This window comes from Protobothrops mucrosquamatus, unplaced genomic scaffold (assembly GCF_001527695.2).
Source record: "Protobothrops mucrosquamatus isolate PMUCROS unplaced genomic scaffold, P.Mucros_1.0 scaffold464, whole genome shotgun sequence".
In the NCBI taxonomy this organism is placed as follows: domain Eukaryota; kingdom Metazoa; phylum Chordata; class Lepidosauria; order Squamata; family Viperidae; genus Protobothrops; species Protobothrops mucrosquamatus.
The window spans coordinates 727264-755154 of NW_015386785.1; the positions used below are offsets into that span (position 1 = coordinate 727264).

The 27891-nt window shown below is 43.1% G+C and overlaps 1 protein-coding gene across 1 annotated transcript; it reads right to left on the reverse strand.

The window, feature by feature from the left end:
- Positions 1–11463: 11463 nt before the first annotated feature.
- LOC107287986 (uncharacterized protein K02A2.6-like) lies at positions 11464–27314 on the reverse strand. Its single transcript, XM_015816558.1, is given in 4 exon segments — positions 11464–11487; positions 21336–23084; positions 25542–25597; positions 27263–27314. Coding segments are annotated over 4 exon segments (1881 nt in total).
- Positions 27315–27891: the final 577 nt, after the last annotated feature.

Sequence of the window (27891 nt, forward strand, 5' to 3'; positions counted from 1 at the left end):
TGCAGGCTTGGAGTAGGTTGCAGTCTAGCCCCTGCTTGAAGTAGTTGATCAATGATCATTCTAGCCACTGCCCAAGCCGGACAGCAACTCGCCTGAATTCACGAACGTATTCCTTAGCAGGGCGGCCTTTTTGCTTCAGACGATGGATCTCTTTCTCAGCCAACAGGGTGTGGAATTTGTCTTCAAAATGACCTCTCAGTTGCTCCATGAATAGGTTAGCATTCTGCAGCTCAGGAGCCTCTTCATCATGGAGGTTGATCACCCAGTTGGCCGCTTCCCCCTCCAAATTGGCTGCCATGGCATTTACCATCAGAGCATCATCCAGGTAGGCATAAGCGTAGCGATCTAGATGAGCCCATACTTGGTTCAGAAAGAAGCATAGCTTCTTGGGGTCCCCATCAAAGATGGGTTTGATGGGAGGCAGCTCAACTCATGGCGGGGCCACCTGCACTTGCTGCTGAGCTGCTGTTGGTCTTGGGGACATGGCTGAACCACCCTCTGGACTTCCCTTGGCTGGGCTCCTGGATTGGCAGTCCAAGGCCATGGCAGCAGGCTTGGTTGGAATATAGGGCTTGACATCACAGCTGGCTGGGGAATAGGTGTGGCAGCACGGGCTAGGACTCCAGTGAGGGGGGGAAGAGATGGGTAGCCCTTGGCATCCCCCCCCCCCATGGCATACACATCCTGGGCGATGGGAACTGTCTCTTTTACCTCCAATCTGCCGAACTTCTCCTTCAGCTGCTTGAGCGAGGGGCTGTGGACTGTGGACTGGAATTTCCATTCTCCAGAGTCATCGACTCCGATCCCTTTCCCTTCTGGCATGCCACAGATGAAAACCCCTGGGACAGCAGGAACAGGAGTTCCTCTTCAGCGGCAACAGGAATGCTCCTGCACTGAGGGGCAGCTTCAGCTTGAGAAAGGTCCACTAGGATCATAGTTCCCCACTGCGGTACCAGCTTCCCAGGTTGGATCAACTGGGACTTTGGCCAAGCCCTTGCCAGTGATGCCTACTCAGTGGCTGGAGCGTCTGCTTGCACTCCGACAGCCGGAGTTCCGTTGTGGCCAATAATGGCTCCCCTCTTTTCCTCCACCCTCAAATCTTTGCCAAATCTTTATTGCTCTCTCAAAGGATGGGTAGGCAGTTGGGGCCAAGCACCCTGAAAGAAAATTTAAGTTTTAAGAGACTTGGTTTAATGTCATGGTTCTGATAGACAGAGATGAATAAAGCAGAACTCAGAGGCTTGAAAGTTCCTCAAAGAACATGTTTATTAGTTACAAAGTATCAAAAGTAAAACCAAGTCTGAATACACAAGTAACAATTGCACAATTACAAAGTTAAAGTTCCCACTCATAAAACTATGCAAACAACTACGTTCCCCAATATACTTATTTGGCGGGCTTTTTATGCAATGCCCAGTCCCTAGCCTTGGGAGCAGCAGATGACCTTGGTTCCCATGGGATAGAAGATTATTTTGATAATGAAGCACCTGGGCAACCCCCTCCCTCCATTCTATGTGACAACCTAGAATGAAAAGAAAAAATGGTTGCAGCTATGCTCATTGTAGAGTTGCATGGAGCCCCGCAGCACATAATATCAGTTGCATGGAGCCCGACAGCGCATAATATTCGACAGGGGGGTCCAATTCACCTCAGAGTTCTGGAAAGCATTTTTGGGTCTACTGGGCAATGACCACGGCCTGTCATCTAATCATAATCCACAAATGAATGGGGGAGGGGAGAGAATGAACAAATTCAGTGCTTGAACAATACATAAGATGCTTTATAAACTACCAACAAGATAACTGGACTGATGTGCTTCCTTTCGCTGAGGTGGCATACAATAATGCAGTGCATTCTAGTACAGGCTAAACTCCATTTCAGGTCATTACATGATAGAGTTTCAACTCAATGCCTGAATTGCTGGCCAACGAACCCACCATCCCTTCCATGAAGGAGTGGATGACACAATTGCAGAATATGTGGCCAGTGATCAGAAAAGCATTAGATGAGGCTAGAGAAGCTTATAAAATGCAGGCAGACAAGAAATGGGTAGCAAAGCCAAGAAGAAGTTTAACAAGAAATAAAATAAACTTGAAAAATGACAGTGTGGACTGAGCAGAGAGAGCGGACATCTTGAATAAGAACTGACGACCAATTAGCATTAAATGAGGGAAGAGTGATTTCATAACTTAAGAAGTGAATTAATTGCTTTAAAAAGTTTCTAAAATAAAAGGGATAAATGGTAATGTGATTTGAGAGCTTAGACCAATAAGAATTAATTGAACATAACCCATTGTATGATTGAATCAGAGGAGGCTAACTAGAAACAAAAGGTTGAATGCCCAAGGGGGATGAGAAAATATATTTACTTGTTTCCTTGTTGAATACAATAATATTTATAACTGTTAAGGGATTAACTATAAAACCTGGTCTTTATTGCTAATGAACTGAATATTGGTTATAATATTGAGGTAATTTATTGTATTGGTTATATTATTGTTACATGTTATTATATAGATAATTTAGGATTGCAGTGGAATATAAACACCTAAAATTGATTAATTGATTAATATTAATTATTGTGTATTGGAAGTGTTAGTGTAATAGGTTTCATACTGTGTTAGCAACAAAATATATCATTGTGAAGATATAAGGTACTAGTGATTACAACCTTGGAAGAATAATAAATTCCCCAGATGTGGTGGAGGGAAAGATAAAGATCGTGTACAAGTTGGAGGGTTGGTTGATGTCATTTAGAAAGATGAAAAGCATCCCAAATCTAACAAGAGTTGGGACTGGAAGAAGGCAGATAACCCAAGCCTCATCGGCGGAATTAAGCCCAGCAGGGCAAAGATCCATAGAAGAGATGCTGCCACGAGAGAGAGCAGGCTCACTTAAAGATCTACAAGCAATGCTACAATCCATGCAAGAGGTTATATTGAGAAATCATGAGGATTTAAAAAAAGAAATAGGTGAAATAAGGAATGGTACTGGAGAACTTAAAGAGAAGATAGGAGCAATGGATGGAAAATTTGAATGCTTCCAACAACAGATATTGAAAAATGAACAGAAATTATTAGAAATGGAGGACAGAATGAATAAGGAGAAAAGAAGAGTAGATGAAATGGATGAAAAACAAAGAATTAGAAAAAACCGTCATCTTGCTTGAAACTGAGAAAGCGGACCATTATTTATGCTTTCAAAACGTGAAAGAAGAGAAGGGGGAGGACCTTCCAGAAATGATGATGGATTTGTTAGTAAGGGCCCTAGGGACAGGGAAAGAAGAGATGGCAAATGAAATTGATGAAACATACAGAATCCACACAAACTACGTGAGAAGAAATAACCTACCCAAGGAAGTACATATCAGATTTGTGAAGAAGTCAATTAGGGATGAGATTTTGCACAGAACAAGGGACAATCCAATAGAATACAGAGGTAAACAACTAACTGTTCTTAAACAAGTCCCCAGGAGGGTAAGAGACCCGAGAAGGCCCTACCAATATATTACATCAAAATTAATAAGACAAAATATCAATTTTAGGTGGCTGATGCCGGAAGGGATTCTGATAATTTGGCAAGAAAAAAGATATAGATGTCAAGTCTGCTAACATTGGATGTTCTTGCTTGCCATATGTGAAGAAGCAAACATATCTTATTTAGCCTACATATCACTTCAAGAGTTAAAGCAGACAATACTAGCCCAGTGAGTGGGAAGGTATGCCAACTAATCATAACAATATCTTAGCATAGCACAGCCAAGGTCAGCGTAACAGGAAAAAATAGGGAGGGAGCAATTCACACTTCAAACTAATTGGAGCATATGATTGATGACTGTGAAAGGAGGGAGGGAGTTGTGCATTGTCACGAGTGCTTGAGTGGTGGGGGGTTCAGTTTTTGGCTTTCTATTGTTCGTGCCGAAGCTATGTAGCCAATTAAAGGATTCTTTAAGGTAATCAAGCCTCAAAGTTCTTTGAAAAGCTACTTCTTTTCAGAACCATGTCATCAAGCCAAAAACCACAAACTTTTAAAACCATTTGGGGGTCCCTTACCCCAGTCACTATCCCTAAAATAACGGGGATAGTTTGACAAAGATAAGGGGAAGATCTCACCATGGAAGGAGAGGGAAGGTCTGAGGCCAGCACCCCTCCAGCTGCAACCTCCCCAGGAGGGGGAGCGACAGCAGCAGCAGCTTCCCCAGTGAAGGGAGCAACAACTAGCCAGCCGGTGGAGAAGAAATCCTTGCAAACTCCCCAGCTGGGAGCGAGGCCAAAACTATCAGGAGAGCTGATTTGGTCGTCAGACTGGGATAAGCCGAGCGAAGGCTCTGGAGGATTCCACACAGCCCTGCCAGCAGATGAGCGTGAGTCTCAACAAAGGGATTCTTACATATTGCCTTCCCCCTCCCAGTGGAGAGCTGCCCGGCAGTCTGCCACCGAAGACTCGGGTGAGTGGAAATACCCACCTGCAGTTCGCAGTGGGTCATTAGACTACTTGGCAGAGAGATTTGAAGAGTTAGAAGTGCGGAGCGAAGAGCAGCTCCCATTGAGAGAGGCCCCCAGCCCCACCCTTGCAGAGCAAATAGTTTTTCAACCCCTGGGGTCCCCTGCCAAGGCCTCCAGCCCCACAGAGAGAGAAAACCCCAGCCTGGCCCCCCTACAGCAAGGTGAAACCAAGCAACCCCCACAGAGGAGTGATCAGCTATCTCTGAGCCTACATCAACTAATAGAGGCCTTGCAGCAGCTTGAGGTGGTGCAAAAGCCAGAAGAGCTACAGCCGGTGAGTTTACAGATTAGGGATGCCCAGCAACAACCCCCACTTGCTCAGCAGCCATTGAGGGGCCTACAGCAGCAGGGGGCATCACCAGCCCCTGCTGGACAACAGCAGAGAATCCAGCAACCGTTGGATCAGCAGGCAGGATGGGGCCAACAGCAACTGGGGGCACCACATCAACCGCAGAGAATCCAGCAACCATTGGATCAGCAGGCAGGATGGGGCCAACAGCAACTGGGGGCACCATGTCAACAGCAGAGAATCCAGCAACCGTTGGATCGGCAGGCAGGATGGGGCCAACAGCAACTGGGGGCACCACGTCAATCGCAGAGAATCCAGCAACTGTTGGATCGGCAGGCAGGATGGGGCCAACAGCAACTGGGGGCACCACGTCAACCGCAGAGAATCCAGCAACCGTTGGATCGGCAGGCAGGATGGGGCCAACAGCAACTGGGGGCACCACGTCAACAGCAGAGAGCCCACCAACCGTTGGATTGGCAGGCAGGATGGGGCCAACAGCAACTGGGGGCACCACGTCAATAGAGCCCAACAACCGTTGGATCAGCAGCAACTGGGGGTACCACGTCAACAGCAGAGAGCCCAGCAGCCATGGGACCAACAACCGGGGTGGGGCCAACAGCAACAACCCCAGTGGGGGCCGCAACAGCCTGTGGTTGCATCACCCTTCAAAGCTGATTTTTTTTCTCAACCAAGGGCGCTCTCACTTGAACCGCTGGGCCTACCACTATCCAGACCCAGGTGCCATGGTCGACGTTATTGCATCCAACCTAGAGGGAGAAGCAGCCGAATGGCTGAATAATTTATATAGTGAGCAAGCCCCCGAACTGGGAAATCCCCACCTCTTTCTCTTAGGTCTGAAAGAACGATTTGAGGACCCATCCATAGGCCTCAAAGCAGCAAGACAAATTCACAAAATAAAACAAGCCGGGAGGCCTGCCCTGGAGTACGTGCGAGAGTTCCACAAGTTAGCAGGCCGAACAGAGGGGTGGTCTGAACAATCCCTGGTTCAATACTTTGTTGAGGGATTGGACGATCACCTCTCTCAGGCTTGCATCTACCGAGAAGTACCCGGTTGGCTACAGGAGTGGTACCAAACAGCGGTGAAGCTGGATGTCAAGGCAAAGAATGGGAAACGGAGAGAAGAGAAAAAACGAGAAGGAATCATGACAATGATGATGAAAGTAGACACAAAGAACTCAAAGAAGATAGACCGACAAGAGCAACAAGATCAAAACAGAGGCAGTAATGTAGAAATATTAACAGTATTATCATTAAATGTAAATGGACTAAACTCTCCGACTAAGAGAAATATAGTTTTGAATAAGCTCAGTAAGAAAAACTTAGACATAACAATTTTACAAGAAACACATATAAAGACTCAAGATCAGGATCTACTAAATTACTCCAAGTTAGGAACCAAATTTGTATCGCTTTCACAGCAGAAGAAAGGAGGAATTGTGATATATGTTAAAGAAAGAATCCCAGCAAGACTAATCTACCGAGATGAGGAAGGTAGAATATTGATTATTGAAATTTCTCTGAATAAAAAAAGGTCGCCCTGGTAGGAATTTATGCCCCCAATGAAAAACAAAGACAATTTTATAAGAAACTGCATAAGGTTATTGCTGATATGGAGTATGAGAACATTTGTATAATTGGTGATTTTAATGCAATTATAGACAGAGAATTAGATTATAAGAGTGAGGAAGTAAGAAAACAAAGCAGGAGAATATTACCTGGTATTTTTTTTTAAATGGCAGAAGAATTAAATATTTAAGATAGTTGGAGGGAGAGAAATCTGAATGAAAAGCAATTTACATATTTTTCAGGGCGGCATCAATCATGGTCCAGAATTGATATGGTTTGGACAACGAAAGAATTAAATTCAGATATTGATGATGTAGTAATAGATATTAATACTTGGGCAAACCATAATCCCATTATAATTAAATGGAAAGAACAGAAGACAACAACAAGGAGGTGGACTCTAAAAAAGGCAATTTTAAACCAAACAGAATTTAAGCATAAGATGGAGGAACAAATGCGGACATTCTTCCAGATAAATAAGAAAGAGGAGACTAGCACTCAAAATTTATGGGACACGGCCAAGGCTGTTATGAGAGGAACTGCAATTGCGTACATGGCCAATGAATATAAAAAGAAAAGACAATATTGAAAAAGTTTAGAGGAAGAATACAAAAAATTAGAATCAGAACTACAAAAAAACCCACAATGTAGAGACCTAAAACAACAGCTAGATTTAAATAAGCATAAATTGAACATTATAGAAAAGGGAGAAATGGCAAAAAAAAATTAAAAAGTATTAGACAAAATTTTTTTGAACAGGCAAATAAACCCGGGAGATGGTTGGCTTATAGATTGAAAAAACAAAAAGATAAAAGATGGATTAGTAAATTATGTAATCAAGCAGGGGAGATGGTACATCAAAATGAAGAGAAAAAATGGGTGACATATGAATTCTATAAAAATCTTTATAAAGAGGATGAAATTGAGGTTCTCCAACCCTTCGTGGTCTTGTCTTCTGATGTAAGTATCGTGGTTTTCCACTTCAAAATGGTTACGGAGGAAAGAATATCACAATATCTTATGAAAGCGGACTTACCGAAGGTCCCGGAAGAATTTCAAAATATATTAAATAAAGATATAACAGTCCAGGAAATTATAGAAGCAATTAAAAAGCAAAAAAGTAATAAAACACCTGGCCCTGACGTATTACCGTCTGAAATATATAAAAACCTCCAAGAACTTTTTGCCCCAACTCTACTGGACTTATTTAATGATGTACTAAATATAACAAAAACCCCAAACTCATGGAAAGAAGCAATTATCTCACTAATTCCTAAAGAAAATTCTGATTTGACCTGCATTAAAAACTATAGGCCCATCTCCTTACTGAACACAGATTATAAGATTTTCATGACTATAATGGCAGAAAGATTAAAAAAAATATTTAGTTGAATTTATCCATACCGACCAAAACGGCTTCTTGCCTAAAAGACAAATTAGACATAATGTTAGAATCATACTAGACATCTTAGAATATTATGAATTACATAGCGAAAAACAAATGGCATTGATTTTTGTTGATGCTCAGAAAGCATTTGATAACGTCAAATGGAATTTTATGTCGATTCAACTTAAACAGATGGAATTCGGAGAAAAATTTATAAACATGTTTAAAGCAATCTATTCTAAACAAGAAGCAAAAATAATTATAAACGGAAAATTAACAAATAGCGTTCAAATACAAAAAGGCACGAGACAAGGTTGTCCACTATCTCCTTTATTATTTATTCTTTCTTTAGAAGTACTTACAAGAATAATCCGAAAAGATAGGCTGATTAAAGGATTAGAAATCAGAAAAGAGACATTTAAATTACAGGCTTATGCAGACAATTTAGTTTTCATTTTGGAAGACCCCTTAGAATCTGGAACAAGATTATTACAGGTGCTGGAAAATTATGAAGATGTCGCAGGGTTGAAAATTAATAAAGAAAAAACTAAAATGTTAGTCAAAAACATGTCCAATTTACAAGAAACTGAGCTAGTAGAAAAAATCAATATCCAGACATCTAAAAGAGTAAGGTACTTGGGGATCCAACTGTCGGCAAGATGTACTACACTCAAAAGAGAAAATTATGATAAATTAATAGATCAAATTATAGCAGACTTAGACAGATGGAAAAACTTGCAGCTCTTCTTTATGGGGAGAATAGCGACAATCAAAATGAATATACTCCCCAAATTACTCTTTTTATTTCAATGTGTACCAATTAAATTAGGTAAGGATTTTTTTGAAAATTTAAACAGAATTACATCCAAATTTATCTGGTAAGGTAGAAAACCGAGAATTAAATTAAAATTATTACAGGATGCAAAAGAAAGAGGAGGGCTCGGCCTCCCGAATTGGGAAAAATATTATCAAGCAGCAATATTGGTAGAGATAAAGGATTGGATACACTTAAAGAACAGAAGACTACTGGCATTAGAAGGCCATGATATGCAAATAGGGTGGCATGCTATAATGTGGGACGGGAAATATAAGACTCATCAGTACTTTCAGAATCACCATATTAGATGGGCACTATTAGACGTGTGGACAAAAATTAAAAAAAATAATTATATAAAAATCCCCAATTGGCTATCCATATTAGAGATATTCATGCACCCCAAATTCATAAATTTAGGAAGAGTAATTACATACAAAGATATCTTAGACGAGAATGGGGATCTGAAAACAAGGAAAAGATTATCAGAAGATGGTATAGAGTTGGAATGGTGGGCATACTTACAAATGCAGTCGTGATACAGAAAAGACAAAAAAGAACCAGGGATAAAATNTATTTATTAGAACAAGATTTATTAGAAGAACAGGTAAAAGAAACAATGTTAATCTGGAGTAAAAATTTTGGTTACAGTATTGACCTTGATAATTGGCAATCATTATGGGACAGAAACAGGAGGTTAACACTAGCCACCTCCTACAAAGAAAATTTATACAAGATGTTTTACAGATGGCACCTTCCCCCTACAAGGCTAGCAAAAATAGATAAAAAAACCTCACCAACATGCTGAAAATGTAGAAGGCTTCCAGGGACCTATTATCACATGTGGTGGGAATGTTCAAAGGCGCAAAATTTTTGGAATCGGATAAAAGATTGGCTGGAAGAAATACTATTACAAAAAATTGATTTAAAACCAGAAATCTTCTTATTAAGGATTATTAATGACAAACTCAGCAAAGCAACTTTTTACTTACTATTGCATATTTTAACTGCAGCAAGATTGGCATACACTCAAAAATCGAAAGGAAAGGAAACCCCCACTGAGGAAGAAATAGTAAATAAAATTTTATCCTGCGCTGAAATGGACAGGTTAACTCTAGAGATTAAAAATAAAACTGAAACAGAGTATTATGAAATTTGGAAAAATTTGTACGATTGGTTAGAGATAAGGAGGATCGCTGAGGCGATTATCGATTGACTAGTTGATACCATAAGGACTTCTTATTAGTACCTACATTAGGGCACAACTGAAAGATATGTAAATATAATTGCTGACGATTGAAAGATGGTTTAGCAAAATTTTTACAGATATTGCACGCACAGTTTGTTATAATTTGTCCTGTTAAAGAATATATTTTAAGTTTCTGTTTTTCTTTCTGTAACATAAGGTAATACTAACAACACTGTTGAAGTCAGGGAAATTGAAGTATGCCCATTTTTGTTTTTAAATTGTACATTCAATAAAATTTGTTTTAAAAAAAGAAAAGAAATGGGTAGAGCCAATGCCTTTCAGGATGGGGGATAGGGTGTATCTCTCCACAAGGTTTTTGAAATCTTTACAACCTTCAAAGAAGCTAGAGCCAAAGTTTGTGGGGTCTTTCCCCATCAAATGTATCATTAACCCAATAACAGTTGAGTTGGAACTCCCCAAAACATTAAGACAGGTTCATCCTGATTTGATTTAAAATTTTAGAATTAATCATACCAATCCTTCCAGTGGAATATGCTTTTTGTTCTGAATTCTTTTTTAAAAAACGGCAAGATAAAACTTGTTAAAGCTTTAAAGCATTTTGTGAGAAGGGACCAACAAAAATGGAAAGAAATCAAATTATAGGACAATATTTGAAGGGATTAAAAATCAAGATTGTTAAAAGGAAGATATGTAAAATTGGTTTATTTGATCAAGGTTAAAATAGATGCATTGGTGAGAGGTCCTTGGTGCTTCCTGAGCTTGTTGTTTTCTTGAAGATGTGTCATTACCCAAACCAGGTAACATCATCAGCACTGATAAAGTTACCTAGTTTGGGTAATGAAACATCTGCAAGAAAACTACCAAGTTCAGGGAGCACCAAGGACTCCTCATTTCAACCTTGAGCTGCAAATAGTCTCCTTTATTGATATCTTGGTGACACTACATGGCAACCTATATGTGAAGACGCTCACCTCCCACTTGGAAGGTTGAGAGTTCACTCCTAGGCAGTGGCAGATGTTTCTCTATCAGGGTGCAAAGAGAAAATATCTGTTGCAAACTCTGTGTAGGTGTCAGGAAGGGCATCCAGCCAGTAAATGCTCAGCTCCATTCAGTCACCCCGACTCCACCCCGAATAAAGGGATTAAGGGGTCATAACAAGAAAAAAAGTGATACATTGTGACTTTGGTAATCCTCAATGGTCTTTTATTGATCAGAATTGAATGATGAGGCTTTAAGAATTTGTTCATAGATAAAAGATGAGATATAGGAAGATTATTCATTGTATTTTAAAAGAAGGTGATAAGTTGTTAAAATTATTTATACTTGCAGTGAAAGGAAAAGTCATTTCTTTATATATTTCTTTATATAATTTTTTCTTTTCTATTTTTCTTCTTTTTGGAACTTTTTCTTTTTATTGTTTGTATTACTGATATCTTAGTTTATATTAGTTTTTATCTTTTCAACAGTAATGTTTAATTAATTGACTATTTTTAAAAAGGAACCTCCAGAATTTATAAGAATATTTGGTGTAAACTGAGGTTGCAGGTACTATATGTGGTTGATGAGCTGAAGAACATTGTGTGCTCTAGCTTTTGTATCAAGAATTTTGTATGCTTGAAGGATAAAGAGTCTTGGTAAAAACAGAAAAAAACACTCCTCTGACAATATCTGTCAAAGTTCCAGGAACAGGATAATCTGTAAGGGAAAGAGGGCAAATTTCTCTTAAGGAGCCAAAGGCGATTATCCTGTAAAAGCACTTGAGCATGTGTCAGAATAGTTCTGTACAAAAATCCATGGTAACAAGCCAAACATCAATATGAGAACAGGACATCTTGGAGTCAGAGGAAAGTAATAGTAGGCACCATACACTGCATAGATATTCTTGGAACTGTGATAAAACATGAAAAACTCTTAAGATGTTGGCCTTCAATGTGACCCAGACAAGAGGCACAATCAGGAGCATCAGTACTTATCTGACCTTATCAGTCACTGTGTTTTAAGTTTATATTAAAATGCCTTAATCTGAGTTCCCAGTTTCAAGTAGGACATATCTATACTAGAATTTCAAAGACTTCAAATAGTGTAATTACCTGCTGTATGTCTGCCTCCTATTAGCTTTGAATCTTCTTCAGTTTTTCCATGTATAGTAAAGGCTAATGGAATATTCCATTTTATACAGGTAGTCCTTGACTTATAACAGTTCATTTAGTGACCATTCAAAGTTGCAATGGCACTGAAAAAAGGGACTTGTGACAGTTTTTCACACTTACGACCATTGCAGCATCCCCGTGGTCATCTCAAAGGTGCTTTTTTCTTCAAAAGCACCTGGACTGTTTTTTCTTTGAGGAAGAAAAAAAACCAATCTAGTTGCCTTTTGAAGAAAAGAGCACCTTTAAGATAACTATGACCTGGATGACTGAGAATCTCCACATCCTCATAGTCATGTGATCAAAAGTTGGATGCTTGACAAGTGACTCATATTTATGACAGTTGCAGTGTCCTATGGTTATGTGATCACCTTTTGCAACTTTCTTATAAGCAAAGTCAATAGGGAAGCCAGATTCACTTGACAACCTTGTTACTATCTTAACAACTGCTGCGGCAAGAAAGGTGGCATAATGGAGCAAAATTCACTTAACAAATGTTTCGCTTAGCAACAGAAATTTTGGGCTCTATTGTGATCGTAAGTAGAAGACTACCTGTATTGGGAAAGTGACCCAAGAATACAGAATAGCTGAACACAATCTATACAATCTAGAGAATTAAAAGAGTTTTTTTACTGACTATATACCGTCATGTCATCAATCTTGCCAAACATTTACTACAGTATGTATCTCTGTATGTTTAGCTACATCTATTGATTTGATTACTGTATGTGCATCAAGTTGATGTTGACTCTCAGCAATTGCATAGGCAGACTTCTCCAACGTGGTTTGTCTTCAGCTTGAGCTTTCAGATCTTCTAACAGAGCACTCATCACCACTTTAACTAAACTCATTCACCATACTTCTGGTGAATGCTCTTCACTTTCCTTCCACATTTCTACCAATAGCTAAGCTTTACTTAAATAATTTTTTTTGTTCAATATTTTATGTCTGCTTGCAAATAAAGCAAATGCCTTTGCTTATCATAAGGAAGTAGTTATTAGAAAATATGCCAGATAAACACAATAACAGTGTCTAGACCCCATGGTAATAAGATTTAATTTTGGCAAATCCAGTAGTATTCCATTATTATTGTGGATAGCTGTTGCTCATCCTGGGTGGCCATACAATTTGAATAAATAATTATAGTTATAATTATGCACAGTATTCCTAGTTTTATATCTGTAATACCAAGCAGCAGAGAAAGAGAGACAGTTTTTACTTGAGAGCAGTAGTTAACTCTTGGAAAAATATTCTATAATTTATTGTTTAATTATATTCACAGGAAATAAATAGGATCATCATCCAGTGCAGCAGACAGGAAATACCAGTGACATACAAAGAAGCAGATCTGGCATTACTCAGAACATTCTCGTATCTGAGTGTTAGGAATCAGTTAAATTCTTAAATGATAAACATCACCAATTCTTTTAATTTTTTAAATTTATTTAAAATACTGCAATTTCAAAATGGAATAAAATCAATGATATTATTCTGTCAAAGATTTTAAATCTGGAACATTTTTAATTTTGAAGTCAAGTAGCATTTGTCCAAATGCCTTGCCCTGTAAAAGAAATAAATGAGAAAAAAAACTGTAGTTCTAACTCAGCCAGGAGAAAGGCGAAATTTTCTCAAATAGTCACCTCTTTCAGCAACAACCTCCTGTAGAATAATCTACTTCTGAAGAGGTTGGCTTTCTTGCTGGTTTTTATTTCTCCTTTAAATACCTGCATTATAAATCTGGGGTTTACCCCTAGTATAACATGCATGGGTTTATATAATACATACAGGTAATCTTCAAGTTATGACAGTTCACATAGCAACTGTTCAAAGTTACAACATAATTCCCCCCAAGTACTTATGACACAGTCCTGAAGTTATGAATGTTGTAGCACCACGGCAGTCATTCATCCTTACGAACAACCATAAAGGCACTGCAACATTCGCCTTGCTTCCTCCCCCCCCCCCCCGCCGGGTCTCCACAGGTATTGGGTCTGTGGTTACTCACCTTGCGAAGATCTTGTGGGCCTTCAGTTTCTTGGCCTGCTTTGGTGCTTCAGGCCTTTGGTGCATTCACACAGAATGGAGGCTTAAAGTACCACAAGCTGATGCGAGATCAGTAACGTGAGATCTCGTGCTATTAATCTTGTGTGATCTCACAGTACTTTAGGCCTCTGTTCTCTGCAAGCAGAGGCCTGGATGAGATCTGGGGCAAAAGTCTTTGCAAATGGAGGGAAGGCCTGAAACACCGAAGCCTTCCCTCCGTTTGCAAAGCCTTTTGCTATCTTTGCAAAAAGCCTTTGTCGTCGAGAATGAAGACCAGGAGGGGCTCATGCATGCTGATCTCACGTGATCTCATGGTACTTTAGGCCTCTGTTCTCTGCAAATGGAGGCCTGGACAAGATCTGCAGCAAAAGGCTTTGCAAATGGAGGAAAGGCCTACAGCACTGAAGCCTTCCCTCCATTTGCAAAGCCTTTTGCTGTCTTTGCAAAAAGCCATTGCCGTTGGGAACAGAGGCCGGGAAGGGCGTGTGCATCCCTCAAGGCCTCTGTTTATGATGGCGAAGTCCTTTCCTCAAGGTGTTTGCCCTGAGAATGGAGGCCTGGAGGGGTATGTAAGTCCCTCTGAGTCTCCGTTTATGACAACAAAGGTCTTTCCTCAAGCCAATATGGAAAAAGGAGAAATCTGCAGAAAGGGCAATTTGAAAGTTAGCTATAATAAATTCTGAATTTTAGAGCTAGAATTAATTATATGAGACTGACCTGTCAGCTGGTATTATAATAAAAATGATTGACAAAAGGAACTATGTAACATAAAACTAATAGCTAGATTCCCCTTTTCAACTATGTTACTAAGAAACAATAAGTTGACCTGTTTCATTTAAAACAGGGGTGTCAAGGTAGCTGCTTTGCCCCGCGGGCTGCGACAGCAGCTTCCCCTCCAGATTTGTGAGCTTTCTGAGCTGGAGATGAGTGGAAGGGCAGAGGGGCTCCTACTGTACAGGCCTGCTGCTGCTGCTGCCACCACCGTGGGGGCGAGGCAGGTGGTGGGGCGGAGATGGCCTGGCTGCAGGGCCCTGAGGTGCAGGAATGCAGTGCAGGTGGGGTGGGGCCAAGTGCGACTTATTGGATGCCTCAGGCTCACATCCAATGAGCAGGCAAGGGGCCAACGAGCTGCAGCTGCTGTTTGGCACCGCCAGCTCCTGCATGCTTGCCGCCTCCTATACACACTCCCAGGGGGAGCGCCCGGCCAGACTAGGATAGGCCGGGACAGTGCCAGCCCCTCGCTGTTTCCAGGGTGGCCCTGTGGGGCAGATCTAAACACATCATGGGCCGGATATGGCCCACAGCCCTTGAGTTTGACATGTCTGATCTAAAAGATTAATTTATTTATTTTGTGAAATACTATTAACTAGAACCTGTATTCGATAAATACAGAGATTGTGTATTTCTCTATTTCCCTCTGTATATGTAATGTCAGGTATTTGGAACTGATACCAGTTTATGTAATTTTTGCTTTGCTGAACAGACTAGCTGAATTATTCTTTATAAGTACTGTAGATACCTACTTGTGGGTCACTTCTCAGAGACACTGTGCCACCACCACCAAGAGAGTTTTTAAGAACAAAATTTAATCCATATATTCCTGGCAAGTCATATCTGTAAAGATAAAACTTGGTAGTTACACAGAAAGCCCAAATCTGTTTTCCAGCACATGAGAGTGCAAAATATAGAAAAATGGATTCAGGTTACATGCTAAAACTGATACCCAAATGATCCCGTTCCACATTATGTGATTCAAAAATAATTTATTATGGTTTGACTGGACAGGTTAGAATAAATTGCTACCTTAGAACTATGGAAAAGCATTTTTTTCTAAGTTTATTGAAACATTACATGATTATTTTTCTTCAATGTTGCTGCTATTTAGTCTTGTTAATATGAAATCACTAGTAGTTATCCTTTATGTCTGCTTCTAAAAAATGGAGAACACTGTTAGAAACACTTGTTAGGAATGTCCTGGAATAACCAGGGTTAGCAGATTTTTCTAGAATAGAAGGTGATATATTGATTCTCATCACTATTTCATGTCTCTCTGAAAATAATTTGCTTTTGAACAGAATCATCATATCTTTTCCTTGATATGACAAAGATAGTTGACAACCATACTTTGGCTTTATTTATTCTTTCATTTATTTCAGCCTAGATCTTTTCAGTTTAATAGTTATTTATATATAATATCGCAGATTCAGTTACTTCCTATGGTATCTTAAGTTCCCATTTTAAAAACAATATTTTTAAATGAATTAAGCCTTTGCTTAAATTTAATTTACCTAGATTTTTTTGATATGGTGACTCACCAAATTTTAAGATCACAATCTTTACATATCATCTTAGAAAAAAAAAAATCATGAACTCATTTGGGACTTATTAACTGATGATAGAAAATCGTAGGCTTAATTTATTGGAGCTATTCCTAAAGCAAATTTTTAAGCATTCTGTAAAATAATATGTGGAAACAAAGATGCCTGTTTCACCCATATTGAAGAAAAAGATTTATATAGAAACCAGTCACATGAAGCATCCCAAAGAATTCAGGTAAAATGCGCTATGGCCTTCAATATCTTCTCCATAAATAGACTGACTGAATGTGGAACAGATAGCAGAGATAACAGATAACTGTTCACATGTTTTTCAAAATGGTTTTAGACAGTAGGAGTTACATTTTTATATTTTAAAAGTTATCTAATATTGTTTGCAATTTGAAAAACACAAAAATTATGCTGATAGTATACAAGAATGAGATCCATCTTTTCATTTTACAAGTAATATTTTTATATAACTCTTTGTTCAATAGAACATTTGTTTCCATTTGCTCTTGTTCCTTTAGGAACACAGTGTTTATCACAGTTCAATAAGAAGCTTCAGGAAGCTTAACATGTGAATATAATTCCTTCTAATTCTTAAGGCATACACAAAAGTGTTCTTTCTTTTGCAAGTTTCTTTTAATTCTATTCACATTACTCTATCAATAGATTATTAAAAGAACATAACGTCCATGGTTTCATTACTAAAATAAAAGTTTACTGTAATCAAACATTTTAATTTTACTTCAACAGTTTTCATAACAGCAGTGAAAGATTTTACTTTTTTCTTATCTCTGAATTGTCTAGTTGAAAAAGAAGCACTGACCATTATTGTTCATGATCTACCAATAAGACAAATAACTAGAGAAGTATTGAATCAGTTGTAGAAGATTTCACATAAAATGTTAGAATGTTTTCAGTTTTAGTAGAACACACTTTAATTTAATAATGGAAAACCTTCATATTTAGACCCAAGGATATACCATACCCATTTCTGATGGAATTTAGGATTATTATTGTTGTGTACTTCGTTCACGAGCGAGTAATGAAGACACATGGCGATGTTAAACAAAATGCTTTATTCTCTTCCACAACAACCGAGCAAAAGCAAAAGGCACGCAGGCCTTTTTATATGGCCAGAAGCCCGGACATTCCCAACCAATAGGAACAGAGCGTTTCACGCCTTGCGTATGCGCACAAGGCTGGCGCCGCTCTGTCTGGTCCCGGGCAGCTTTGGGAATTGCCCGGGACCAATGCAACATCCCGAGCCTGCTTTTGCAGGCTCCGGACACAACACCCCTCCCCCCTAGATGGAGCATACTTCGCGTACACACCTGTACATCTAGCACTGGGAAGAGTGGCATACAGTTGCATTATTTAAATATAAAGAGTGTGGAATACATGAGGCTGCCCTCAGGCGAACCCCCTTCAATATGAGGAATACAATAAATGTATCCGATATCAAAATAAAAAAATAATACAAATAAACTACTCAAGAGTTACTCCCTTTAATCAGGGATCTCCTGAGCCTGTCCCTCATGATTTGACAGCAACCTCACAAAATCTCTCAGATGTTTGGGTGGGCACTTGGCCTGCTGCGACCTTCTAAGGCCTGGAGAGATTGTCTGGCCCGCCTGCTTGCCTACCAGGCTAGACAGGCCAGGGCGTTGCTGCCTTAAATCCCCAGGTGACCCTGGTGAGGGTGCCTGGCCTACCTGCTCGCCTACCAGGCTAGGCAGGCCAGGACTTTGCTGCCCCAAATACCCGGTTGACCCGCCCATCTGCTGGCTGGCTGGACCCTCTAAGTCCAGGCCAGCATACCTTGGAGGGGTGGAAGTCCCCGGGTCCACAATGGACCCCTCTTGGGAACACTGTCCCTCGAGCCCAAGGCCAGCATATGGAGGAATCTGGGTAGCGGAAGTGTCCCAGTACTCAGTGGCCCCCCAGCATGAGCCAAAGGTGCCAGAGTCAGGAGTCACCTCCATGGCAACCCCCTTTGCTGGTGACTTCCTTTTAGGAGCAATTGCGGAATCAGGCAAGCGCCCCAGATGGAATTCCTTTTCTCTTGCTACTTGTGATTTGTGTGGCTACCCCCGGTCAGTCTCCCTGTCTGAAGCACTATCTGTCATATGTGAATACTGTGGATACCCCCGGTGTGACTCCCTGTCTGGAGTGATTATGGATGTGTGGGATGACCCCCTATCCAGTGAATTCCTGTTTGGAGCACTTGCGGAACTTTGGGATGAATCCCAAACAGCTTCTGTAGCAGCTAGTGAGGGCCTGTTTGGTCTGGAACACTGTGACCCAGAATGCATATTCTGGTCCTCCCCCGCGCCCAGAGCAGAGCCAGGAGCGGAAGGTGCGAGTCCAGTCTCAAATGCAGTTGGTCTATGTGCCTGCGAAGAATGCGGCCGTCACTCAAGGAAACTTTGTAGGACAACGGCCCCGAGACCTTGCAGACCACAGCTGTGACCCAGAGATGTCCAGGCCCATAGTTTCGTGCCCAAACCGGATCGCCCACTTGGAGTCTCCTAGGTGCCCGCGGTTGTGACACCTGTGAAGCACCTGGGCCTCTATGGCTTTATCTAGCCCAGGCCACCAAAGATGGCTGTGCGCAAGCGCTTTCATCCTGACTATACCAGGATGTCCCTCATGCAGAGAGATCAAGATTCTAGACCTCAATGAGGCTGGGATCACTACCCTGCTACCCCATAACAGGCAACCCTTGAAAGTGGAAAACTCATGCTTCTTGTGCCAGAAGCTTTGGAACTTAGTATCTGGACACTTGTCAGACCATCCTGACAATACCCATGTTAACATGCGTGTAAGCGTGTGATCAGTGGCAGTTTCTGCAGCCACGTCCCTAGCATTGAGGGGAGACTCAGGCAACTCCTGAATGGAAAGAATATTAATGGCTGGAGCAGGATCTGGCTCTAATTGGTTCAGTGGTAATCTGCTCAGGCCATCTGCATAACCCATTTCTTTTCCAGGTTTGTGAACTAATGTATAGTCATATGCTGACAGGAAACTGGACCATCTCAGCATACGAGGAGAAATGATATGTGGGGTCTGTGTGTTGGTGGTAAACAACCCTAATAAGGGCTTATGGTCAGTATAGACCGTGAAATGGTGGCCATATAGGAAATTGTTAAGTCCAGAGATGAAAGGCGAAGGAGGCAATTCATATTGCAGAACAGATCTTTATTCTCTCTCTCTCTTACAGCTAACAACCAACAAGAGCAGAGGCACGCAGGCCTCTATTTATACCCCCGGATCCCCGGGCAATCCCAACCAATAGCAGGCAGTCTTTTCCCACCTTGCGCATGCGCGCAAGGCCGGTGCCGCTCAGTCTGGTCCCGGGCAGCTTTTGCAATGCCCAGGACTCTTGCATCATCCCGAGCCTGCTTCTGCAGGCTCAGGACACAACACCCCTCCCCCCTAGATGAAATAATGCTGTGCCCAACATGGACGCCACCTTTGGTAGAGTATGTGTTTGCTAACTTTTGCATCAAATGCACAGAGTGTGAAAAGTATGGGTCGAGCTATCGTTCTGAGAATAAATGCGCCCAACCCCTTTTTTTCCTATGAGCTAACCAACCTGGACCTCTTGTCCAGATTTCTCTAACTCTTGCTCACCTCACATAATCTGCAAGGTATTTGGGCGGGCCTTTGACCCGTAGCGACCTTCTCGGACCTGGGGAGCTTGAATGGTCCCCACCATTGCTTTTCACACTAGGTGAATTACACTGCGGCTGTCCTATGACTGCTGTCTGACTTCCCTGCTCGCCTCCTAGGCTCAGGTAGTCAGGAGTCTGCTGTTCACTGTACCTGGTCGACCTGCCTCTTAGGGAGCTTTCTGAGCCCTCTGAACTCATCTCCTTGTTCCCTGAAGGGGTGTAATTTTCCTGGCTCCTTTCTGTAGTGATAGGGTCCAAGGATACCTCCCTGTTAGCCCTAATGCGTGGGGACTTCCTTCTGTGAGCCATTGCTGAAAAGGGCAAGTCCCCAAACTGTTGTGCCTGCTCTCTTGTATGTTGTGAGTTATGAGGATGCTCCCAGTCAGTCTCCTTGTCTGGAGTATTGTTGTTGAGTTGTGGGTAGTGAGGATACCTCCGGTGTGACTCCCAGGCTGATGCTGATTCCCAGAATGCACTTCCCATTCCTCCTCCCCCCCCAGAGAAAACTGAGGAGAAAACCGAGGCGAGTCCCGCCTCACACGTAGTTGATCAATATGGCGGCGAAGGACGCGGCCGTCGTCCAAGGACACCTCGTAGGACAGAGGCCCCGAGACCTTGCAGACCACTGCCGGGACTCAGAGATGTCCAGGCCCGTAATTCCTGGTCCAGACAGGATCACCCACATGAAGGACCCATGGTGGGTGTGGCTGAGACACCTGTGAAGCTACTCGCTCCGGATGCAGCCTGTCCAATTTAGTCACAAGCCGGCGACCCCAACGGAGTTCAGCTGGGCACTTACCCGTGGCAGTGCACGGAGTAGTACGATGGGCTAGAAGGAAGTCAGCCAACCTGTGATGCCAGTTGCCATAAGTCAGTTTCTTGAGAGCGTCCTTGGCGATGCGGACCATCCGTTCAGCCAGATCGTTGGTGGAAGAGTGGAATGGAGCTGAAGTTGCGTGGCGAATCATGTTGGCTTGAAGGAAAACCTGAAACTCAGCAGAAGTAAATTGAGGACCATTATCCGACACCACAACATCTGGCAGACCATGGGCAGCAAAAATGTTTCTCAACACCTGGATGGTCTTGGCAGTAGTGGTGGATGACACAGGCACAACCTCCAGCCATTTGGAATGGCTATCCACAACAACCAGGAAGAATTGCCCCTGAAAGGGCCCAGCGTAATCTATATGTATTCTAGACCATAAAGTGTGTGTTTCCTCCCACCTATGAACAGGGGCCTGAGGCATTTCTGGCCTGGACTGCTGACACACATGACACCCATGTACCTGGGCCTCGATGGCTTTATCAATGCCAGGCCACCACAAATGGCTGCGCACAAGCGCTTTCATCCTGACAATCCCAGGGTGACCCTCATGTAAGGACACTAAGATTCTCGACCTCAATGAGGCCAGAATCACAACTCTAGAACCCCAGAGGAGGCAGCTATTGAACGTGGACAACTCGTGCCTCTTGACCCAAAAGCATTGGAAATCCTCCTCTGGGCATCTGTCAGGCCAACCTGACAGCACCCATGTCAGCATGCGTTTAAGCGTGTGATCAGTGGCAGTTTCAGCAGCCACATCCCTAGCATTAAGGGGACACTCCGGCAAATCCTGAATGGACAATATGTGCACAGCAGGGGCAGGATCAGGCTCCACGGCAGTCAATGGCAGCCTACTTAAGCCATCAGCATGACCCATTTCTTTTCCAGGTTTGTGAACTAGTGAATACTCATAAGCTGACAAAAAAATGGACCATCGCAGCATGCGAGGGGAAAGGATGTGTGGGGTTTGTTTGGACGTAGTAAACAATCCCAGCAAAGGCTTGTGGTCAGTAAAGACCGTAAAATGGCGGCCATAGATAAAATCATGGAATTTTTAAATCCCAGCCACAATAGCCAAAGCTTCCTTGTCAATTTGAGCATAGTTACGCTCAGCAGCAGACAATGTCCTAGAATAATATGCCACAGGGACCTGAGTCCCATCAGCTGTCAGATGGCTAAGCACAGCTCCCACACCATAGGGGGAAGCATCACAAGCCAGACACACTGGCAACTGCTCATTAAAATGAGCTAGCACCGCATTGGATGTAAGCAAGGCCTTAACCTCATTGAAACTAGCTTCATGGACTTTGGTCCACTGCCAACAGGCATTTTTATCTAAAAGTCTGTGTAAAGGCTCAGCAATAGCAGCTTTATGAGGCAGAAAAGCATGATAGAAGTTCAATAAACCCCAAAAGGCTTGTAATTCACCCTTAGACTTAGGGCTTGGAGCCTGCTGAATAGCTTTGAGCTTAGCATCAGACAGGTGGATGCCCTGAGCATCTATCCTGAACCCCAGAAAATCAGTGGAATGGACACCAATCTTACATTTGTCCTGTTTTAACTTAAGGCCTGCTCTTCGGAAACGAAGCAAAACAGCCCTTAACCTCTCTGCCAGCATTTGAGCTGAGTCCCCTGCGATGAGGACGTCATCAAAATAAGGACAGACACCAGGAATACCCCTCAGGGTGTTTTCCATTACACTTTGAAAAATACCAGGGGCTACATTCACCCCAAACTGCAACCTTTTCACATTGAAAGCCCCTCTATGGGTAACAATAGTTTGAGCCTCTGCTGCTGCATCATCAACAGGCAACTGTTGATACGCTTGAGCCAGGTCAAGCTTTGCAAAAATCTTACCCTCTTTAAGGGAAGCCAAAATGTGGCTCACTACAGGCACAGGATAAGCATGTTGCTGTAGGGCCTTGTTTAGTGTGCACTTGTAGTCTGCACAAATACAAATGTCCCCATTTGCCTTTAAAGGCGTTACAATGGGAGTTTCCCACGGGCTGGAGTCTACAGGCTCTAATATGCCTTGCTGGAGCAACTTGTCCAGTTCAGCATCAATCTTGCCCTTAAGAGCAAATGGTACTCTCCTAGGTTTAACCCTTATGGGCTGTACAGCTGAGTCTAGCTTTAGTGAAACTGGAGGTCCCTTGTAGGATCCTAGCTCAGAACTGAACACATCTGCAAACTCCTTGCAGACGTCTGCTAGGGTTTCCGTTTGCAATTTGTGCAGCCCTGTTACCTGGATTCCTAAGGCCTCGAACCAATCGAGTCCAATCAGACTCGTGCGCTCACCCCCAACAACCAGCACATCTAAGGGACCTTCAAAATTCTTATATTGTACCTTAAGGGTGGCCTCCCCCTTAACGCACACCTTGGAATTTTGAAAGTCAGTAAGAATTACATTAGAAGGCCTGAGCGTAGCTCGCTGGCCATTGCTGCTGCAGATTTTGTGGAATGTGTTGAGGGAAATTATGGATAGGGCAGACCCTGTGTCCAGTTCCATAGACAATGGAACCCCTTGCAACCTTACCTTAAGGGACAATTTCTTTTTAAGGGGTTTGTGTGTGCCTATTCTTAATATATTCCTGCGTGTTGCACAGAAACCCACCCTGTTTTGGCTGGGGACCATGGTACCTTTCAGATTCAATTCTTCCTTCGGTTGTACCTTCTGTCGACTCAGGCAAACCGCTACGATGTGGCCTTTCTTGCCGCACGCTCGGCAGATGTCGGAACGGAACCGACATTCCGCTCGCTTGTGCCGACCTCTGCATCAGAAGCATCGAAGCTCAGCTGGGCCTTTGTCCGGACGATCCTTTGGCCTCCTCCCGGCTGCTTGATAAAGCTTGTCCACTTCATCTTCAGGATCCTCTTCCGAGTCCTCCCGCAAGTCCTCCTTGTGGATGGCTGCAGTCTCTGGAGCGCTTCGAGTGGGCCGCAGATTCTTTACCGCTCCACCTGCAGCTTCCTCTACCGTAACCTCTCGCAGAGCATCTTGGAAAGAGACATCTTCCTTAGCAAACAGCTTCTGCTGTAAGTTTCTGTTCCTCAGTCCGCACACAAAACGATCGCACAGCCTTTCTTCTAGATCCTTGAACTCACACGGTTTAGCCGCTCTTCTCAAGGCTGCAATAAATTCTTTTGCTGATTCCCCAGCTCGCTGATCTCTCAGTTCAAATGTGTGCCTCCAAGCAATAACAGATTGCTTGGGCTGGAAGTGTTCTTTCAAAAGTTTCTTTAGATCAGAGTATGAAACAGCTTCTAGCGAGGCCGGGGCGACTAGATTCTCGGCGATCTCAAAGGCGTCTTGCCCACAAACGCACAACATTGTGGCAGTCTTTAGTCCATCTTCCCTTATCTGATTCACTCGGAAGTAAGTCTCCACCCTTGCAACATAAGATTCCCATTTCTCCGGGTGAGAGACATCAAATTCAGATAAACGACCGATTTTTGCCATAATAAAGGGACAGGGTTTTCTTCAGCTGCACTCACCCTCCAGCGATGCTGTACTGGCAGGATAGACGCTGACTTCAACGCCGTTGTCCCTCTTCCGGACTTCTTTTGGGTGAGTCTTTAAGCTTCCCTAGCTATCTAGTCTAAATCCCACCTTCGTCGCCAGTGTTAAGTCTGGAGATGAAAGGCGAAGGAGGCAATTCATATTGCAGAACAGATCTTTATTCTCTCTCTCTTACAGCTAACAACCAACAAGAGCAGAGGCACGCAGGCCTCTATTTATACCCCCGGATCCCCGGGCAATCCCAACCAATAGCAGGCAGTCTTTTCCCGCCTTGCGCATGCGCGCAAGGCCGGCGCCACTCAGTCTGGTCCCAGGCAGCTTTTGCAATGCCCAGGACTCTTGCATCATCCCGAGCCTGCTTCTGCAGGCTCAGGACACAACAGAAATCATTAAATTTCTTTATGCCAGCCACTATGGCCAAGGCTTCTCTGTCAATTTGAGTGTAATTTCGCTCTGCAGAAGACAGAGTCCTTGAGTAATAGGCTACAGGGACCTGTGTCCCATCAGCCTTCAGATGGCTAAGTACAGCCCCCACCCCATAAGGAGATGCATCACATGCGATGCAAACAGGCAGTTGCTCATTGAAATGAGCTAAAACATCATTAGAAGTGAGCAAGGCCTTAACCTCATTGAAACTCTTTTCTTGGATTTTAGTCCACTGCCAAGGAGCCTGTTTGTCTAAGAGCCTGTGTAAGGGCTCTGCCACTGCAGCTTTATGTGGGAGAAATGCATGGTAAAAATTTAATAACCCCAAGAAGGCTTGTAGCTCACTCTTGCATTTGGGGCTTGGGGCCTGTTGAATAGCTTGTAGTTTAGCTTCAGCAGGGTGAATGCCTTGGGCATCAATCCTGAACCCTAAGAAGTTGGTGGAAGTGACTCCTATCTTGCATTTATCCTGCTTTAGCTTAAGGCCTGCTTTTCAAAAACGAAGCAAGACAGCCCTTAACCTTTCTGCTAAGTTTTGAGGTGACTCCCCAGCAATGAGGACGTCATCAAAGTAGGGACAGACCCCAGGAATACCTCGAAGTGTGCTCTCTATGACACTTTGGAATATGCCAGGGGCTACATTTACCCCAAATTGCAGTCTCTTGACCTTGAAGGCCCCCCTATGTGTTACAATAGTCTGGACCTCTGCAGCTGCCTCATCAACAGGTAGCTGCCAGGTCAAGCTTCACAAAGATGCACCCCCCCCTTGAGGGAGGCCAGAATATGACTTACCACAGGCACTAGGTAAGCATGCTGTTGCAGCGCCTTATTCAGCGTGCACTTGTAGTCTGCACAAATACGTATTTTCCCATTAGCCTTTAGAGGCGTTACTATGGGGGTTTCCCATGGACTAGAATCCACAGGTTCTAGAATGCCCTGCTGGAACAATTTGTCCAGCTCAGCATCAATCTTGCCTTTGAGGGCAAAAGGTACCCTTCTTGACTTAACCCTAATGGGCGTGATGGTTGGGTCTAACCGTAACTAAATGGGAGGCCCCTTGTAGGATCCTAGTTCTGAACTAAACACATCTGCAAACTCCTTGCAGACTTCTGCAAGGCCCAGCGTTTGCAGGCTGTGCAGCCCAGTTACCTGGATTCCCAGAGCCTCGAACCAATTGAGTCCAATAAGATTTGTACGTTCACCCCCAACAACCACCACATCTAGGGAACCTTCAAAATCCTTATACTGTATCTTAAAGGGTGGCCTCCCTAACGCACACCATAGAATTTTGAAAATCAGTAAGTGTTATATTTGATGGCCTGAGTTTAACTCGAAGGCCACTACAGCTACAAATCCTATTAAAAGTAGTAATGGAAATAATAGAAAGAGCGGACCCAGTGTCCAACTCCATCCGTAAGGGAACCCCTTGCAATCTTACGTTAATGGACAGTTTCTTCTTAAGGGGCTTGTGCAATGCGCAGAAACCCACCCTGTTTTGGCTGGGGACCCTGGTACCTTTCGGAAGCAATTCTTCCCGAGGTTGAACCTTCTGGCGACCCAAACAGATGGATGCGATGTGGCCTTGCCTGCCACATGCCCTGCAAATGGCAGAGCGGAACCTGCAATCAGCTCGCTTGTGGTGTCCTCCGCACCCGAAGCATTGAAGCGATGCTGGGGTCTTGACCGGACGACTCTTCTGCCTTCTTTCCGCCGCCTGATGAAGTCTGTCGACCTCTTCTTCAGGATCCTCCTCTGATCCTTCTCGAGGGACCTCTTGATGGATGGTAGCTGTGTCAGGAGGATTCCTGGTGAGGCGCAAGGCCTTCATAGCCCCGCCTGCTGCTTCCTCAGCTGCCACCTCTCGCAACGCATCTTGGAAGGAGACATCTTCTTTTGCAAACAGCTTTTGCTGTAAGTCTCTGCTCCTTAAGCCACAGACAAATCTATCTCACAGCCTCTCTTCTAGATCTTTGAACTCACACGGTCTGGCTGCTTGCCTTAAGGCCTCAATAAAGTCCGCAGCAGATTCACCCGGCCTCTGGTCTCTCTGCTCCAAGCAATGACGGATAGCTTCAGCTGGAAATGCTCCCTCAACATTTTCTTCAAGTCAGCATATGTTACTGACTCCAGAGGTGCAGGGGCCACCAGATTTTCTGCGATGTCAAAAGCTTCTTGTCCACAGGCACACAAAAGAGTTGCTGCCTTCAGGCCGTCTTCTCTAATCTGATTCACTCTGAAGTAATTCTCCACCCGTGTTACATAGGAATTCCATCTCTCTGGGTGGGAGACATCGAAATCAGTCAAACGGCCAATCTTTGACATCGTAAACTTTATGACCTTCACCACTCGCTTCCTCTGCAGGCTGTAATTTGGGGAAAGGGTTCTTTAGCCGAGCTCAACCTCCAGCGACACTGTACTGGCAGGCTGGGATGCTGATTCATATGCCGTCTTCCCTTCTTCAGACTTGCTGGGTAAGTCTTAAATCTTTGTTTTAGCTTGCAAAGGAATCTTACCTTCATCGCCAGTGTTGTGTACTTCGTTCACGAGCGAGTAATGAAGACACATGGCGATATTAAACAAAACGCTTTATTCTCTTCCACAACAACCGAGCAAAAGCAAAAGGCATGCAGGCCTTTTTATATGGCCAGAAGCCCGGACATTCTCAACCAATAGGAACAGAGCGTTTCATGCCTTGCGTATGTGCACAAGGCTGGTGCTGCTCTTTCTGGTCCCGGGCAGCTTTTGGAGTTGCCCAGGACCAATGCAACGTCCCGAGACTGCTTTTGCAGGCTCAGGACACAACAATTATAGTAACAGAGAGCCAGGCCCATAAAGTTAAAGAGGTCTTAGCCCTCCAATCTGTCCTGCTCCCACTTCACACATCCTGACCCATTTTCTTGCTATGGAGCAGCTTCTAGTATATTACTGCTGCTCTCATCTATCTTTTTTTTTTTTCAATATAGAATTTTATTGTTTTTATCATAAAAGAAAAAATACATCACAAGTATTACACAATGATTTATCCCATCCCCCCACCCCCCAGACTTCCCAAACCAAACCTAGGCTAACATTCAACTACAAGTAAACAAATATTAATATCTCTAACTCCAAACTCTAAACTTAAGCAATCCATCTCCTCCGT